Source organism: Falco punctatus, assembly GCF_963210335.1.
Source record: "Falco punctatus genome assembly, contig: scaffold_91, whole genome shotgun sequence".
NCBI classification, from domain to species: Eukaryota; Metazoa; Chordata; class Aves; order Falconiformes; family Falconidae; genus Falco; species Falco punctatus.
Window position 1 is genome coordinate 137174 of NW_027660237.1, and position 17399 is coordinate 154572.

A 17399-nucleotide genomic window follows, 5' to 3' on the forward strand; every position below is an offset into this window, starting at 1 on the left:
TGACTGTAAGGGACAATAAACGAAGTCTGCTGATCACTCATATTGAGTGACTGTGTCTTCCCTCCGTCGCGACAGAAACCTACCTGTGTGCAGATGAATGCTGTGACGTTTCTGTGAAGCGGCCAGACTTGCAGGTGGCGTATGGCAAGAACCTGCAGTATTTGCACTGATGGAACATGCAGGTGACGTAGTGCCCTCAGATACAGGGGACAGATTGTCAAAATTGCATTTAAAACAACATGCATGCAGAAGACCAGTAAAAAACATGCAACAGTGAAAACCTATTTACAACCATTTCAAACCCATTCACAGCATTTCCAATGAATATAACCGGTTCTCGCCAAGTGCCACTTAAATACCACTTCATCTATACCATTTCATGCACACAGACCAGGTTTGGGGGGGTTCTGTTCTGCAGCAAGTTGCAGTGCCGAGCAGAAGCCAGGGCAGGAAGCGATTATGGCTAAAGAGCCGATGCTGATTGAAAGTGTGTGATGCTGCAGAGGAAATGTAACACCCTAGAACCTCAGCTAGTCTGGACATAGATTTCAAAACCAGGGCACATTAAGATGTAAACAGTCAATAGGACCGGGGCCCACCTTTCTCCTAACAATCAGGTCATTAGCAGTAGGAGTGTGCAGAATGATTTCCATGATTAAACTGCAAGTGCAAAATGCATGGAAGTGCGTGCTCATCAACGCTGAGCGGAAACGGCCTTGCTTTTTGCCATGTTTCTTCTCCTGCTTGTTCTAATTCATCCTGGATACAAGAGTCAGGCGTAAGGGCAGCTTATGTCTAGCAAGTGCAAAGAGGCCTTTGAAAAGGCTTAAGATTCTTCTGTGTAACTATACTGGGGAAGCATTGTGAAGAATTGTGCTTCTGATTTTCAAGGTCGCTTCCCCGAAAAGTCATCAGCTCGCATTCAATTAAAATTGCCAGGATCTGAGTGGAAAGTGTCTCTGATGAGAAATGGAACAGAATTCAAATATTTGGTAGAGTTAGCTATTGTTATAATGTAAGTGATGGTTGTTATATGGGTGAAGGGGACAGCTTCCTTTTTATCTAGAGGTTAACATCTGGCGTAGTTTGTAGTATCCATTCAGTAATTTTGAGTGTTATCTAACTTCTGATTCCACCATTTTTTAGAAGTCTGGTCAGTGTAGAAAGCAGTAAGAAAGACAAACTTCAACCTGGGAGCCCTTACTTTTTTTTTTTTTTTTTTTTTTGGTAAGATGTGTATGATGCTCTACAATCACATTGTGTATGTCAGCAGTTTTGCTTTTCTGCAAAGTGCACGTGCCAGAAGAATTGCTCATAGCTGAAAGGGAATTGCCAGGCTACCCTACTGCTAATGCCATGCTTCAACACACAGATGTACCCAGGGCAATGCCCTTCATCACCCTGGGCCTTTAAGCAGCTGAGCGTTATTTATGAAAGCACTGAAGTTTCCCTGCACTCTTCCATGTACCATCTGAGCCATAGTAACTTATTAAAGTGAAAAAATTCTGGAATGACAAAGGTTCTACTACAGCACCACGAAAGGCTTAATCAGTGAAGATAATCTAGACATAAGGACGTTTAGGTAAATTGCAAAGGCCAGTGATCCATCGTTTTCCCCCTGCACTTCTGGTACATACTTTTCTCTTGTTTGCTCCTGTCTGTATGCCCGTAACATCGACACATCTTGTCTTCCATGTCCAAAATGAAAGCTGGTCTTTCTCACAGTGGCTCGGGCCCCTCATAGGACAGGTGGCAAAATACAGGTGCAGGATTTTGTTGCAGGGATGAAGCTGGAATGTAAAACAGCCAGTCATTTATAAGGCAAAGATTAAGTTCAGCCCATGTTCAAAGCAATTTTTTCCTTGCCCCCAAATAGATGAGCCAAAAAATCCCCCACGTATGTCCTTTTCTTGATGGGAGAAAGCTCAGCGCCATTGTGGATGCCAAGAAACAAGCCAGGTTTTAAATCCCAGCTTCTCTGAGATATTGATGTATTTCTGGGAAGTAGCCCTGCAACTCCTGAAAATTAGAGGGCAGCACAAAACAGAGTTTATGAACAGTAAATACAAAGACACATTGTTGATGAGATTGGTCTGAAGAATTATGTGGAAAAGGGAGCTGGAATGGGCCTGTGCGATTTAGCATTCCTTGGTAAATAATTTCTACTGTGGCTACCTAGTTGCTGTGAAAGGACTGTTAGCTTTGTACAGGGTTATTTTTGCCTGGATGCTCCAGAAATAGGTAAGCATGATGCTGTTTCATGAAGAGCCATTAAAGAGGAGCATTTGAGCTGGGTAATAACTGTCTATTCATTCCTGCAACAGGGAACGCAGTTTTATGCACAGGATTTTGATAATACAGCCGGAGGTTAAAAGGGAACTTTCTCTAAGGCTATGGCCAATTGGCACTTCACCAGCAAGAAGGTGACTGGCAGTAGTATTCGTGTAGATGCCACGCGTGTTTATAGATGTGAAGGAAGCTTGCTTGTTTGTTTGTTTGTAAAGGTGCCTGGAGCTCCATTCTACATGAAGGTATTGCTGTAGACATCTGGGGGTGGGCCTGTGAGGTGGGAGCAGAACTTGTACTCAGTTTCTACAAATAGAACAGAATTTGCAAGGAAGATAAAAAGTGAATATTGTCCTTGTTGTTTGTGATACACAGCTGTGCTCAAAAGGCCCAACTAGTGTGTGGTCCAGATTATCCTGAATAAAACATGGACTGTGCTGCTTGTCTTCCTAACAGTCACTGTCCTTGCTGTGCTTATAGCAGTGATTAATAGTAATAACTAATCATTAATAATTCATCATAGTTAATAGGTAGCACAATGATCAGCTATCACAGTAACCTCAGTTAAAGTAGCGCTTATGCTTAGGGAGAGGCGGTACTACCAATGAAAAGCAATTTGCAAATTCAAGGTTGACTGTGTCAAGAAAGACAATTATAAAATCAACTTCATTTGCAGGTGCAAAGAGCCAACACCATCTGCTACTGGCAATATGTAACCAGTGTGATGGATAGGAAAGAAACCAAAGCTCACGTTAGAGAAAAAGCTCCACTAATAGGCATAGTTGAAGAGATGTGGTTTGGTAGTGGGAAACATCTCTTGGCATGCTGGTTGTTCAAAGTCTCATACATTTCTGCCTTGCTTAAGAAAGGCATCCTTTGTCTGAACCCCTTGCTCTGGAGTGCAAGGAACACTGGCAGTGGGGTGCAGGAAGAAGCTGAAATTCCCTTGGTCACATGCGATTTGCCTGCACTGTTTGCATTGTACAGACAAAATGAAAAAAACCCAAAACAACCAGCCCTCAGCATGCCCTCGCTGTGTGCGAATAGCGCGTGGTCAGGTACTACGACGCTAGGTAACTGGTCCAGACGCTTAGACAGAAATTATGCAAGATAGACACCTGCACAGAAGATCAGTTCCCTGTTTTATGGAACAGGATACAGCTCAGCTTCAGCATAGTGAGCTCGGGTATTGCCAGATGTGTTAGCAGCACGTCCTGGTTTCAGCTGGGATGGCGTTAATTACCTTCTTAGGGGCTAGCGCAGTGCTGTCTTTTGGCTTTGGTGTGAGGCACTGCAGTTCCTCAGGCCTCGCTAGCAAAAAGGCTGGAGGGGCGCAAGGGCTGGGGAGGGGAGACTGCCAGGTCCGCTGACCCGAACCAACCGCAGAGGTGTTCCATGCCATGGGACGGCACGCCTGCTCTCTGTGTACCTGGGGGCTGGCTGGGCAGGGGGCTTGTTGCCTGGGGACTGGCTGGGCATCAGCCGGTGGGCGGCCAGCAGCTGCGTTGTGCACCACCTGCTCCTTTCTTCCTTTCCCTCTCCCTTTTCATTATAACTATTATTATCACTGTTGTGGCTATTCTTCCATTTTTATTCTGTTTCAATTATTAAATTGTTCTTACCTCAGCCTTTGAGTTTTGCATTCCTTTCCAGCTCTCCCCATCCCTCTGGCTGAGGGGGGAGCGAGCGAGCGGCTGCGTGGCACTGGGTTACCAGCCGGGGTTAAACCACGACACCGCACCACTTGCAGGGTAGCGGGGGCTGTTTCCAACAAGCAGCAAGGAGCAGCCACCCACATTTGAGAGCAGGTTTCTCACTGGCAACCAGAAAACAGACACGTCATCGCTGCAGTGAATGACTGGACCGGGCTTTCCCTCGCTGCTGTGCTCGATGTTAACGCTGGTTTGCCCAGCAGCCAGTAACCTCCGCTTCTCGCTGGGAGCCAGCAGTAAAGCAGCATTTACCACTGGCTTTTCTAGGCACACAGAACGTGCAGCTGCTTTGTTTTTAGTCACAAGTGCTTTATCTCTATACCCAGGGAAGTGTGGCGAGGGGTACCTCTGAGGTAAAGGCAGGATGAAAACAGGACACAGGCGGTCAGCATGCTTACAGGGTACCAGAGTTATGTTCCCTCTGCAGAGCATCAGTGGAGCGCAGTGGCAGCGATCAGCAATGAATTATAAGCAAAAGCCTGGATGTTTCAGAGGTCAGGACTCACTGGGAAGACATACTAGTGCTGCAGCAGGACTACTCAACCACTACTCTGCCAATGAGTAACTGAAAAACTAATGTTTTGTAGCAACAATTCAACATGGTATTTTGAAGACAGCAAAACCTGGGAAACTCCTGACACTTTTGCTCATGAGGAAAAAGCAACTGGCATAATAAGATTTTCTGAAACAGAGTTGTTTATTCCATACAACTGATTGCAAAGATCTGCAACCTGCTTGTAGCTACTGACCCCAAAGGGTTTCTAAGGTACCTGAGCAAAGAAATCAAGAAACACGCTTGCTTTCTTCTTTGGAAAGAGATCAGGAAGTTCCTGAACCTGAACTTGACTGTTCGGGCACAAGCCAGAGAAAGCCTTGCTAAAGTCAAGGTAAGCAACACGCACTGCTCTTCCTCTGTCCACTCAGTTACTCACACATCGCTAGAGAGGTACCAGGTCAGTGCGGCATGATTTCACCCTTTGCAAACCCATGCTGACTCCTCCCTACCAACTTCTTGTCCCCAGCATCTTTGGAAACGGCTCCCAGAGTACGTGCTCCGCCACCTTCCCAGGCAGCACAGTGAGGCTGCAGTTCCCAGCTCCTCGGTCTTGCCCTTCTTGAAGATGGGACAGACATTCCCTGTCTTCCAGGCCTCAGAGCCTCCCCCAAGTGCCATGCCCTCTCCTGCTTCATCAGGAGTGTCCCCACAGTGACACTGGGGATGGACTTTCGAGCGCAGGAATTGCCTGGACTTCTCTGTACCCCCTCACGCCTCATCATAACTGCTATCAATGCCGGTTATGGCAGATGCCAACACCGAATTTCTGTTCTGCTGCTCCACCAGCCAAGAGCTCTCCCCTCTCACTAAGAGCTGGCAGCAGAGAGCGGTGAGGAAACTTGAGCACAGGTCACGTCTGAGTTTATCACAGTGACTGACAACACAACGTGAATGTCAAGATGTTCTGTCCCTGCTTCCTCTGTGGAGAGACACTAGAAAGTAGCAAAAGCTGAACTTCTCTTTGACCACTCCGGTGCAGGCTGGAGAAATTTCGTTACACCTTTTTCCTCTGCAGGGGATCAAAACCTGTGGGATTTCCCAGCGTTTCACGGCCACCAGAAGCTCACCTGCTACCTTCTGCCCAAACCACAAGGAGGATTGCTCTAAAATACAGGGAAAGTCTGGGAACTGATCTTAACACAATTGTGGAGAAGGACATACACACATGCTGGCCTTTTGCCTGGCCTCCAGGACAGGCTGAAGGCGCAGCGGTGAACAGAGCTGAAAGGAGCAGAGCGCTCTGGAGAGCTGTACGGTTAGGGAAAGGGGTAGAAAGCGATGTCAAGAAGGGAAACGATAAAACAAAGACATATATTAGATGACAAGGTTTATTAAATTTCAAACAGAATATCTGGAATTAAATACAGTATATTAACTTCACAAATATGTATTCATATAAAAAGGAACAGCGTCACAGCAACATTCATTGCTTTCCTCACTGCCTGTTAACTCAAGTCCTTGAATTAGTGGGTAAAACCCCCAAATTTTTCCAGTCTTAATTGATCTTGGGACAACCATTCTTCCTTTCCCAGAACTGGGACTTTGTTCTATCATCTTCTGATCACTACTGACTTCTGTGGACAGGAAATGACAATGTAGATCTTCAGTAACAGGTAACTCCCTGAAAGAAGTAAACCTGCTTCTTTTATTGACACAAATGTCCCAGAACACTGGCTACCATCTGGGCTACAGCCACCACATCATCAGCTGCTAGCAGCAACAAAAAGATTGGCTGTCCTATCATACAAGGTTTGGAAAGTACTGAGGAGACTGGAAGTTAATATTTTAACATTCATTTTTCCCGCACATGAAGTGTTTCAGGTACAGCACAGCTGCTGATGTAGTAACTGGGAATGTCTACAGCTGCAGCGACCTTTAATACGAACCCCAAGATGAATACCGTGAGGGGCCATGGGCACAAACTGAAACACAGAGGGTTGGGGCTGAACATCAGGAAATGCTTCTTTCCGATCAGGGTGACTGGGCACTGGCACAGGCTGCCCACGGAGGCTCCATCCTGGGAGATGCTCAAAAGCCAGCATGGTCCTGGGCAACCAGCTCTGGGTGGTCTTCCCTGAGCAGGGGAGCTAGAACGGATGACCTCCAGAGGTCCCTTCCAACCTCATCCGCTCTGTGGTTCTGTGATCCAAAACAAACATACCAAACCCACCACATAACTCTCTTGGCACTGCTACACACTCACAGTAATGTTAAACCTAAGGCGCATAAGGTGACAGCAACGTAAAGTGCCCTGTCCTCCAGCATGACCACTGGTAAAGATTTCACTTTATCGGCAGAAACAGTCACGGCATCTGGACTGAAGCAGCAGGCTCAAATCACATCAAACGATGTCCTAAGCATTAAAGTAACACTGGAAACATTAAAAACACATAGGGTGAAAGAATTAAGCAGAACAAAGGGAATGCTTTCGTTAAAACACAGAACATCAGTGGAGAAAAAATAAAGCTTCTACGTTGATAAGAAACATTCTGACAATTCTGTCACGCTCAAGAATCAAGGTGAGTCATTCTGCTAGTCAGAAAAAAACAGGTGTGCTTCTTATGGTGAGTGCAAAATAAAACACCTATGCATCAATAAACCAACAGGCAAGTGCAATGTGCTTGACATCCATTTAATAGAATTCACATTCGGACTGCAATAAACACATTTGCACATCTGAACTGTGGGATGAGAAACTATAGACGCGCTATGTAAACAAAATCCTTTCCGGAGCTTTTTTCCCAGCATTTTGTTCAAATCAGGTAATTTTTGGTTAAAACATCGCGGTACTCCTGTACTGCCCTGCAAAGGGGATCCTGGTCAACGTGGATACTTTTTGAAGATCCATCGGAAAATACCATGGGAGAAGCTCCAGCAGATCCAGCTTCAAGTTCAGCAGTGGCTAGGGAGAAGAGAAACAAGATTCCGGTGTTGCTTTTACACTAGACAGGGCCAAATCAGTCACTATGAAAACATCATGGATAACTGGAGAGACTATAATCCAGAAAGAGATTTAAAAACTTCCAAGGGATCGTAACAATCAAAGGGCTACGCACAAAGGAAGAAACAATCTTTTTCCACATTTGCTTACCAGTCAACAGTATTTCTAAAGCCAGTGAAAGAAATTCTATAGGCTACACAGCGAACGTCTTCAGGGAATCCACAAATGACTCCGGCTTACACCAGTGCTAAACTAAGCCCCCCTGCAGATCTCTCGAACCTCCAGTATCTGTTTTCCTTGAATGTTCAAAGCAGTGATTTATTGGAACTCTACTCCTAAAAACCAGCTTCTGCCTTCTCTGTGACAAACTTAAAAAGAATCCGCCGGTGAAAACGCAAACACCTTTGCAGTGCAGTCAGGCCAGGACAAGTCTCCTAGCCTGGCACTTTCTTTGAGGGGCGTCTTTGTAACTCACCCTGGCAAAACCCTCTTTCCTCCACAAAAACACATACTCAATGACAGCAAGCCCACCTTTCCTGTTCTTCTCCAGCCACGTTTTTCAGACAAGGTCCTGAAACCAAACGCACTCTATGACACCTAGCAGATGCACAGTCAGGTTCAAAATGCACACGGATGAAATGCAACGGCTTTGTGTCCATTCGGACACATGGAACGAGCTGTGAAGCTACAGCTGAACACTCTCTGTATTACTAAAAGCATGCAGGAACAGAAGGAAATTCTCGCAGGGGCTACCTGCTTTGAAATAGCACCAGTCACTGCAAAGCAAAGCAGTGACTCTGGAGGAACGACTACCCTGAAACAGGTGGAATTCCTCTTTCGACACCTGGCCTCATATTATAGAGCATGTTTCATGCTATGTGTTAAAAGCATTCAACTCATCTTATGTTTGCCTAAGTGCTATGAAATGATCTTTTCCCAAAGAAAGGGTATCTTTCATATCACTGATTACATTTTTCTTGCTTATTCAAAAAAGACTGCAACATATAAGCTACAAATACAAGCAATGAATAAGAAATGGCAAAAAAACAAGGTCCAACAGCAGAGAAGTGCACGGTATGATTTAGTGTGGAATGCAACTGATGCACATGGAAGAAGCAGTGATGGCTGAAGTCTATAAACGTCTTCTCTCGGGGCTTCTTTTACATTTGACGTTTGTGCTCAAGGATTCACTCTAGAAAAACGTGACTTCAGCTTACGCCAAGTGCACCCGTGTAGAGGAAGTGGGTTAGTTTTCTCTGCACTTGTCTTTTTCAGGCAACTGCATAACATTCTACACAATCTTTTGGTAAGCAGGAAATTTTCACATTCAAGTCTAAACTGGAAAGCTAGCAGAAAAACCTCCCTGTGCTTAGCACAGGAACTTCACAGCTTTCAAGCCATTATGTTCAAGAGTCAGGAACACTCCTCTTTTTCCTTAAAAATGCCCCTAACATAGTGACACATTACCTTGTTTAAGTTCTTTAGCGATTTTTTCATCTAGTTCCTGCCGTACCTAGAATTATACAGAAAATACAGTTAATATTTTAACAGTTACATTTTTCTAATATTAAACTTCTAAAACATTCTTAAAAACCACACATAATGAGAGAAAACCTAAAAATATAATTCCAAATAGACACATCTTGGTTTGGGGTTTGATTTCTACTGAAGAGAAACTTTTGGTCAGTCGGGCTGCAGCTGCCTCATTGCTCAGCAACGTTAACAAAACAATTTGTAACTCACCAGCTGGATTATTACTGGGCATTTAACAAAATACACAGGAAGAAAGCAAGAAAGCCTAGCGCAGTTATTGCAGTGAAGGTATGGCTGAAGTTTATCATCAAACACACGAACAGAATGTCAGCTACATGCCGAGATAGGTACAAATGCCACCCACAGGGACAAATCAGCCAGTTGAGGCTGGCTTCTGCAACTTCACAGAGAGAAGAGCTGCACCAGCAGCTGCTGCAGGATTGACATACACCATTTGTATAGAAAAAAGCGTGTGCCAATATTCTTCTTTTCTCCACCTTAAGATGGGAAATTGAAAGAGCTCCTACAGATGATGCCAAAACTTCTTTATTGTTATTGCAAATACCACGACACGCATTTATAAAAACATAAAAGCACACACAATTTTTTCTTGCAAACTGTGTACTAAGAAAAGATAACCACAGCTACAGCTTCTACGCAGCGAGTGCTGTGGGGTTTATTATGTAGCTGGAATCAGCCTGGATCACTACAAAGAAGCACTTATGCCTCTTCTCCCCTAGAAAGTGGGTATTGTTACCAATTAAGTTATTCTCACTTATGATTCTGCCTTCAGAAGCCTTCACAAGAAGGAATCACATCTCTTAATTTAAGAGTCACAGTCCAAGCGCTATATGCTGCTGTTTACATTTGATGATACCTGCTACTCCTACATTTTTTCCATCAAATTTGTGACACGCAGAAGTGAATTTCAAAACACGTATCATACAGCTTCCAGGGCTACGATGGCCATGAAGATGCTGCAGGGCTTGGACCTCATGAGCTATATGGAGAGGCTGAGAGCTGCAACTGTTTCTTTACTGGAGAACAGGAAAGCTCAGCGGGACCTTATGTATGTGTATAAATACCTGGTGGGGGGAGTACAGAAGATGGAGCCAGACTCTTCTCAGCAGTGCCAAGCAAAAGAACAAGAGGAATAGGCACAAATCCAGATAGAGGAAATTTTAACACAAGGATTTTTACAATTATTATTTTTAAAAAAATTGTAAGCATGGACAGACACTGGAACAGGTTGCCAGAAAAGGTTGTGGAGTGTCCATCCTTGGAGATGTATAACACCTGGCTGACAGAACAGTGACAAAACCTGCTGTGGCTGACCCTGCTTTGAGCAGGGGTGACGTTGGACTAGATCATCTCTAGAGGCCCCTTCCCCTCACTCATTCTGCGACTCTCTTGATTTTAGTACTGAATTCCTGGGGGAAGGAGCATTTATTTTATGAAATGAGCAGACCCACCTAGCAGCATAACAACAACAAGAAGAACGGAAACACTGCACAGGGTACTCAACAGCACAGAGAGAGCAAGAGCCTCAGGAAGGAAACCACTCTGCTTACCCTCACAAGAGGAGCAGTAACAGGCAGTAACTGCAAGGGTCAAAGGAGCGGGGCTGTAAACCAGCGAAGCGGAGGGAAGGGCTCTCTCTCCAGGAACACAGGGATAGCTGGGACCACATTCACTAGATCCTGCAGGAGAAGCACCACTCTGTGATACTTCATTGAAATACTCTGTGCCAACAGAGCTGCATGAACAATGGAAAAGGACCCCCCAAATCTCTAATTGTTTTCAAGCAGGTACAAGCAGAAGCAAAATTCTGGGGAGAAAGGACCCCCTAACTCCTGAGACGAGACACAGGTAACAGAAAAAAGCAGGAAAACTAATGCCTAGACCAAAATACGGCCCAAACCCAGGACCAAGCCCAAGCAAAGACGTAGTAGTTAGTGGTGTTAGAAGAAACCACTTTCCCTGGTTTCCTGAGTCTTCACAATGACTAGAAGGTCCACAGGACCCTCTGCAACATGTACAAATCAATCAAGAGAAGAAAAAGGTCTTGTTTTCCTCTTCTTCATTCCATCAATGTCTTTGTGATTCTCATCCATGTCTGAGGGAAGAGAAATAGGTGGAAGTAAAGCCAACACACTGATTTCTGAAAAAGGAATAATGAAGAGCCAGGCAAAATACACCTCCGAGGACCTTAACTTGCCTCCACTTTTCTCCTTCCCCCCAAACCCCTGGGAAAGGCATCACAGCTGAGTGTCCCAAACCTCCTGAGCAGGCACTTCTCACCTCACTGCACATCTCTTCAGGTGGTAACACACCAGGTGTTCACTTGCAGCAGGCACCTTCTCAACAGTTCTTTTTTCAGAAAGTGGTGTTGACTTACTACTTATCCACACAGGCTGCTTTAGCACAGAGTAAGCTGGATCCTGTAAGACTCCGTGAGATGATGCTCCGAGTCTGGAGTACCAGTACTGTTCTGAAGTTGAGATCCTAGACACAACTGCTGCGACCACCAAGAACTTTTTGTATATCAGAAGTGGCAAGGAGGGTAAACCAGCCTACTCCTAAAGCTCAAAGTTCCATCATAACAGATTAAATCCATAGACTATCATCTCACAGATGGTTAACTACCACAGAAGCCATTGCATTACATCTCACAGATGGTTAACTACCACAGAAGCCATTGCATTACATCTCACAGATGGTTAACTACCACAGAAGCCATTGCATTACATCTCACAGATGGTTAACTACCACAGAAGCCATTGCATTACATCTCACAGATGGTTAACTACCACAGAAGCCATTGCATTACAAATACATAAAGCAGAGAAGTCCCCTGCAGCAGTCATTCTTTCACTTGGACAAACTAAAGTTCAAAATATGCGCAGTGTTAGGAAAATGTGAATACAATCAGTAAGTTTTAATCAAAACCTAACAGCATAAACAGACAACATTTCCAGTATAAAATACCATCCCAACATTAAACAATGCTGGCTGCAAACCTTGCCATGTATCTGGCTGCAGAGAAGAGAGACGGACAGATTTTTGATGAAGGAGCTGAAAAAGAAAGAAAAACAGCCTGAAGTTCACAGGTCTTCAGTGAGAAACAAGAACGTGGCCTACATGTAAATGAAGCAAGTAAAAAAGCTAACAACAAAGACTGCTACAAGAGTGCAGAAAGCCAAATCAGAAATGGAACAGAAATTGGAAGATGAAGTAGGAAGCAGACATTTCCCTTCCCACATTAAACTGGTTTCATTTATCCACTGATTCACCCTGGTTGCAGAGTTCACTGTTCTTGTCTGTCAAGACACCCATGTTCATTTTCACCAGCCTTTGGCACAGCTGTTAGGATTTAAGCTTGACATTTGTTAAACCTAACAACAGGACTCCAGTCCCAAAACCTCCTTGCAGCACTTGCAGGAGACATTCCTTGCCTTAGTCTATGGACTAAGGGAGCAGGTCTGAAATACTGAATTGCTAGTTGCTACGGTCACTGTCTAATTACATGCACAGAATTTGTCAAGTACTTGTAATTTATTCCACATTACTGAAGCTCTAATACAAATAAAAAACACCAAAAAAACCCCAAAGACATTGCATGTGATTGGGATTCTACTGGTTAATAAGCTTGTGCCAATATGAACTTTTTTTGTATTTTTAAAGATCCTTTTGCACTTCAAGGTTATTCATTTCTGTAGCGTATATATTTGATAAAGGGGAAGGGGCTATACTGTAATGGAACACATTTCTTTATGCTTTTTTAAGAATAACACGCTCATTTTTTGCTGAACTTGTGATATGACCATCTTCAACATGTACGGCTCTATGTGTAATCACTGATAGTCATGCTTAATGTTTAGGAAAACGGTGCAATCTTTCAAGCCTTTAAACACCAAATTCCTTAGTTAAGTCTAAAGGAGAAACTGTGTCCACTTGCTAGTGAAGCACTCCTTCCTCTTGTCAGCATCATTTACCAGGGTTTTTTCCAACAGCTGCAGGACCAATGAATACCATCATTTTGAATAACAGCAGTGTGAACTATTTTCACCTCTTTGCCCCTGAAGCTATTTCAAAGCTTCTGCACAAACGAAATTCACACAAACATCTCCCTCTTCAGAATGGCTGGCATGTTCCCTACTTCCAATAGCCCTTCTCACCTTGAGGAAGCTACCACAAGGAACACCAAATCTGCAGAGAGCTTTGACTAAAAAAAGAAGCCTCAAAGGACTGCCTGAGGCACACTGCAATTTCAGCTTCTTAACTCCCTGTCATTTAGAGCTTCAGTGGCAGAAACATGTGTCATCTCCAGCCAAGGCAGCACTGCGCATCCTGAATTTAAAGGCAAGGCAAATTCTGTAGAAGGGAACCAGGTTAGTGGGAAAACAAAACTGAGGCATAACTGAAGTAAACAGTGAAGTGAAGAAAGGGCTGTGTCAGAGAAATTCTTCTGTTTTGAAACAGTCTGCTGAACAGACAGAATACCAGGCAGCACAACCAGCAAAGCATTTCAAAACAGACTAAAACTATAATCTCTGGTTTCTTCCCTCATGCTCCAACTTGCCTCCTGAATGGCACGGGACTCCTGCGGAAATGACAGCACAGACTGTGCATCTGGTGATTTTGCATTTGGAAACTGATTGAGATTTGCCACCCGTTATTGTATGCAGAGGGATACATGCAGTTTTTCCCTTTTGTTACTTCCTGACTTCAAAGTCTTACGTTCCAATTCAATCCTCTTTTCTCAGATGCATGTTATGCACATGACATACTGCACCCGACTGAGAACAATTAAGCCCGCAGTTCTAAGTGAAATACTCACCTAGTCCTCTAGCAACTACTGCACCTCTGAGAACTCAGTTCCTTTCTTCTGAAGGACTCCAGAGAAGACCAGGTTTTAAGACTTCCCTGAATACACTGAACGTCAGGTGACTTGAGGCTACAGGCAGTGCCACTACAATTAGTCTCAGTTGTTCCCTAACTGGTGATTACAGGAAGAAACATCATAAAGAGATGTGCAGCTGGATTTAGTAACAGGGAGGTTATTCTTTTTTTCCTGTTTCTTCTTCAAAAAAAGAAACCACAACTGTTAAACCCTTTTCTTTTAAACTAGGACAGCTTTTTTCCTAGAAGGGGGATGGTTTCCTCCTTTGCCTTTTTCTTCTTGTAACATCTCGCTCCCATCTCTCTCTCTTTTTCCCCTGCCCTCACGTGCTCCCTGCTCCCTGTCCCTCTTGTTCCCTTGTCCTGGCTTTCTCCTTACTTCAGTTTTGTAGTGGATCCCTGAATTTCGCCTCCTTTCTGCTGCTTGCGTGCAGAATATTCCCTGCAGGTGGTACAGTACTAATTGCCTCCCATGTTCTTTATGCAGCGTTACGTCCACCCCTCTGACACAAAAAACACATTCGCAACGATACAGAAAAGTTCATCTCTTAACTGCCGCTGCTACGCACTACCTACACACCGCTTTGTCCATTTTTGTTTTGTTGTTTGGTTTGTTTTTTTCTTTTTCTTAAGCCAGGCACAGTATGCAGACACGTTATTTAAATGGATTCTTTCCAGTGTAGGTGGGACCACCGAACCGAGATAGACTTAAAAGTGAGCGAATGCTTCTCACATTCATTCAACAACAGAATATGCGAGGGACAGACACCGACTGAACAGGCAAGCTTGCCCATGCCTCAGTCCTATGCTAGGTGGGAAACGGATTACAACGACTGACATCTGGTTTCCAACTCTCATGATATCACATTTACGTGATATTACGTCTGTGAGGGATGTGCTATCATGCTGACTGCTAATTACAGGGCATACTTTGACCAGAGGTATGCAGAGGTTGCAGCTTTTTACCAAATTAGAAAGCTCTGTAGACTTCCTGAGGAGCAGTTACATATAACACCACATAGCAGGACCCACAAAATCAAATGCCTCCTATGCACAGCATACGTCCCGCACTCAAGTGAGAAGTTACGTGTCCTGTTCATACCATCCTAGTTTTGAAGCATCCCTTTGTTGGTATTGTACTAAAACAAGTTCCGGTGAAGAAACTGCTAGCATGAACATCAGTGAAGGAGGAAAAGGTGTCTCAAAGAAAGATGTCTGATGGGATTTTGCACTCATCATAAAGTTCACTGTTTTAAAAAAGGTCATCCACAGAATGGCTTGGGTTGGAAGGGACCTTAAAGATCATCCAGTTCCAACCCCCCTGCCATGGGCAGGGACACCTTCCACTAGACCGGGTTGCTCCAAGCGCCACCCAGCCTGGCCTTGAGCACTGCCAGGGATGGGGCATCAGCACTAAATTTTACTGAAGAGCTTCTCTGGCAGCTTCCTATGCCACAGTATTCTTCATCACAGTTTCTCTTGCAAAAGAATGTTGTTACGCAGTCTGTCATTTAGATCTCAGTATTTTTTGGTCTTTGAGCACTTCTGGAAATTTGTATAACCCTGATGACCAAAAGTCTTCGTTTCTACCACCTAGTTGTGTACTGTTTTGATGAGCAATTTGGTTTAGCATATCAGAGCATATGGTTTGGAACTAGAAATGGATTCTAACTTTAGACTGAAAAGCACAACCTTGCTTACAGATACTCTTCAACACTAGTTGAGAACAGTATTTAAAAACGCTTACCTTAGCCACATAGGCTTCAACTCTGTTTCTTGATGGTAACGTATTCACGGTCGGGGTTAGGAAGCTTCCTGCTAGATTTAGACTTCTATTCAGTGCCGGACTGTTGCTAATATGTCCCAGTTCAGTTGAATACAGAACTGGACCACTGACAGCGCTGCTTGCAGTTAAAGGTTTGCTTCTATGGCACTCCTGAAGGAGCTTATTGTTGGCTTCTGCTAGTCTCTCATTAGCTCTGAAACATTCAGAAGCATACAAAGAATTATCTTTGGTAATAAGACTTCCGCAAAGTTACCCTCCAGGTCTTTGATTATTATCTGACTTCTGAAAGTGGAAGGGATTAAGAGAGTCCAAAAAAATCTCCATAACTGGATCTGGGTTTTTTTTGGAGAGCCTATTTCTAAGTAGTCACTCTACCTGCAAGAAGCAGCAAGAGTTAACCAATACTTTGGGCTTCTCAGCATTAAGGCCTCAAAGCAGTCTGTGCACACCGTGTGTTTACATAGCTCTTCCTGAAAGGTACATCACCTGCATAAGAACTCTGGGCTACCCTTCCTTTCCCAAAGAAAGCTGAAACCTATGACATGCGACTAAAATGGAAGCCAAAAGATTTTTGTTGTTCTTCTTCATAGCATCAAATGCCGTTCTCTGAAGGGCCTATCCTTATTCAAGCAGTAAAGGACATGACATTATCTTTTCTGCCATACTTAGAGTAAGAAGAGGAGATTAGAGACTGGCAAAAAGGCTGCCTGGTAAAACAAACTCAACTTCAAAAATATCCTATTAACGCCCATGATCGGTGCTGTTACTGCTGGAACACTGAAGAGAAATGAAGATAGTTCCAAAGAACAGGGGGGACCCTTAAGGTACTTTCATCACAAATATGCTATCTTATGCATAATGCTGACCAGATGTAGAAAAGGTATTTAATGAAGAAAACTGCTTGAGGAAAAAGTAGTATCTTATTATCACCCCAAAAGAGCAGGGACTTACCTTTCCAGTTTTTTTGCTAGGCATCTTCCATTTTTAACTTCCTCCAGGTACAGGTCTTTGTACTTTTCCGCTTCTGCCTGTGCGGATTCTTTTTGAAAAATACTGTCTCGTTGGGTATTTTTTATCCTGTCCAATTCACGTTCGAGGTCTCCAATTCTGTGTTCTAGCTGGTTTGTCAGCAAAGCATGACGACTGGCTCTGATTTGTTCTAATCTGTCCTGGGAGGCTGCCTGCATCTGAAGTAGATACACACTTTCAACCACCGCAAAGAAAAAGAGAACTCTCCTCGCCAGTCAATTGCGTGTGCCCAGTTTCAAGGGCCCAGCTCTATTCAGCGAGGCAACTGTGCCTCCTCACTGCCATCAGCGACCAGGGCACAACCCTGGAACTACCACACCAAATGATTCTTTTCATTCAGAAAGAACCCCCATCTTAGCACTATTACTCATCAAAGCTACTGATGAAGGAACACTATCTCTGTAGGACAGGGCATAGCATTCCTCAAAGAAATCATGGAGATGCCGCACCCCCAGCCCCCACCCTGCAGCTTTGGTGACTTCTTTTCTGAGCGTTGCCCCTTGTGCAATGACTACGGAAGATGTGTATGGCTGGCTGTGACAACTCTTAAGTTGCAATACCCATTCAAGGATAAACAATGACAACAAGACCTAAACAATGAGAACAAGACCAGTGGGCAGTGATACCCCTCCAAGAACTGCAAAATGAAAACCT

The 17399-nt window shown here is 44.1% G+C and overlaps 1 protein-coding gene across 1 annotated transcript in view; it reads right to left on the bottom strand.

Annotated features, from left to right (window-relative positions):
* Nucleotides 1–5899: 5899 nt before the first annotated feature.
* The window catches only part of LOC308057425 (ankyrin repeat domain-containing protein 26-like), a 28666-nt gene continuing 17166 nt past the window's right edge, over nucleotides 5900–17399 (bottom strand). The window contains exons 12-15 of the mRNA XM_080411531.1: nucleotides 16668–16903; nucleotides 15678–15909; nucleotides 8963–9008; nucleotides 5900–7456 (exon numbers count right to left, since the gene is read on the bottom strand). Of these exons, the coding sequence (XP_080267657.1) occupies nucleotides 7308–7456; nucleotides 8963–9008; nucleotides 15678–15909; nucleotides 16668–16903 (663 nt within the window). The 3' untranslated portion in view covers nucleotides 5900–7307. The remainder of the gene's footprint in view (nucleotides 7457–8962; nucleotides 9009–15677; nucleotides 15910–16667; nucleotides 16904–17399) is intronic.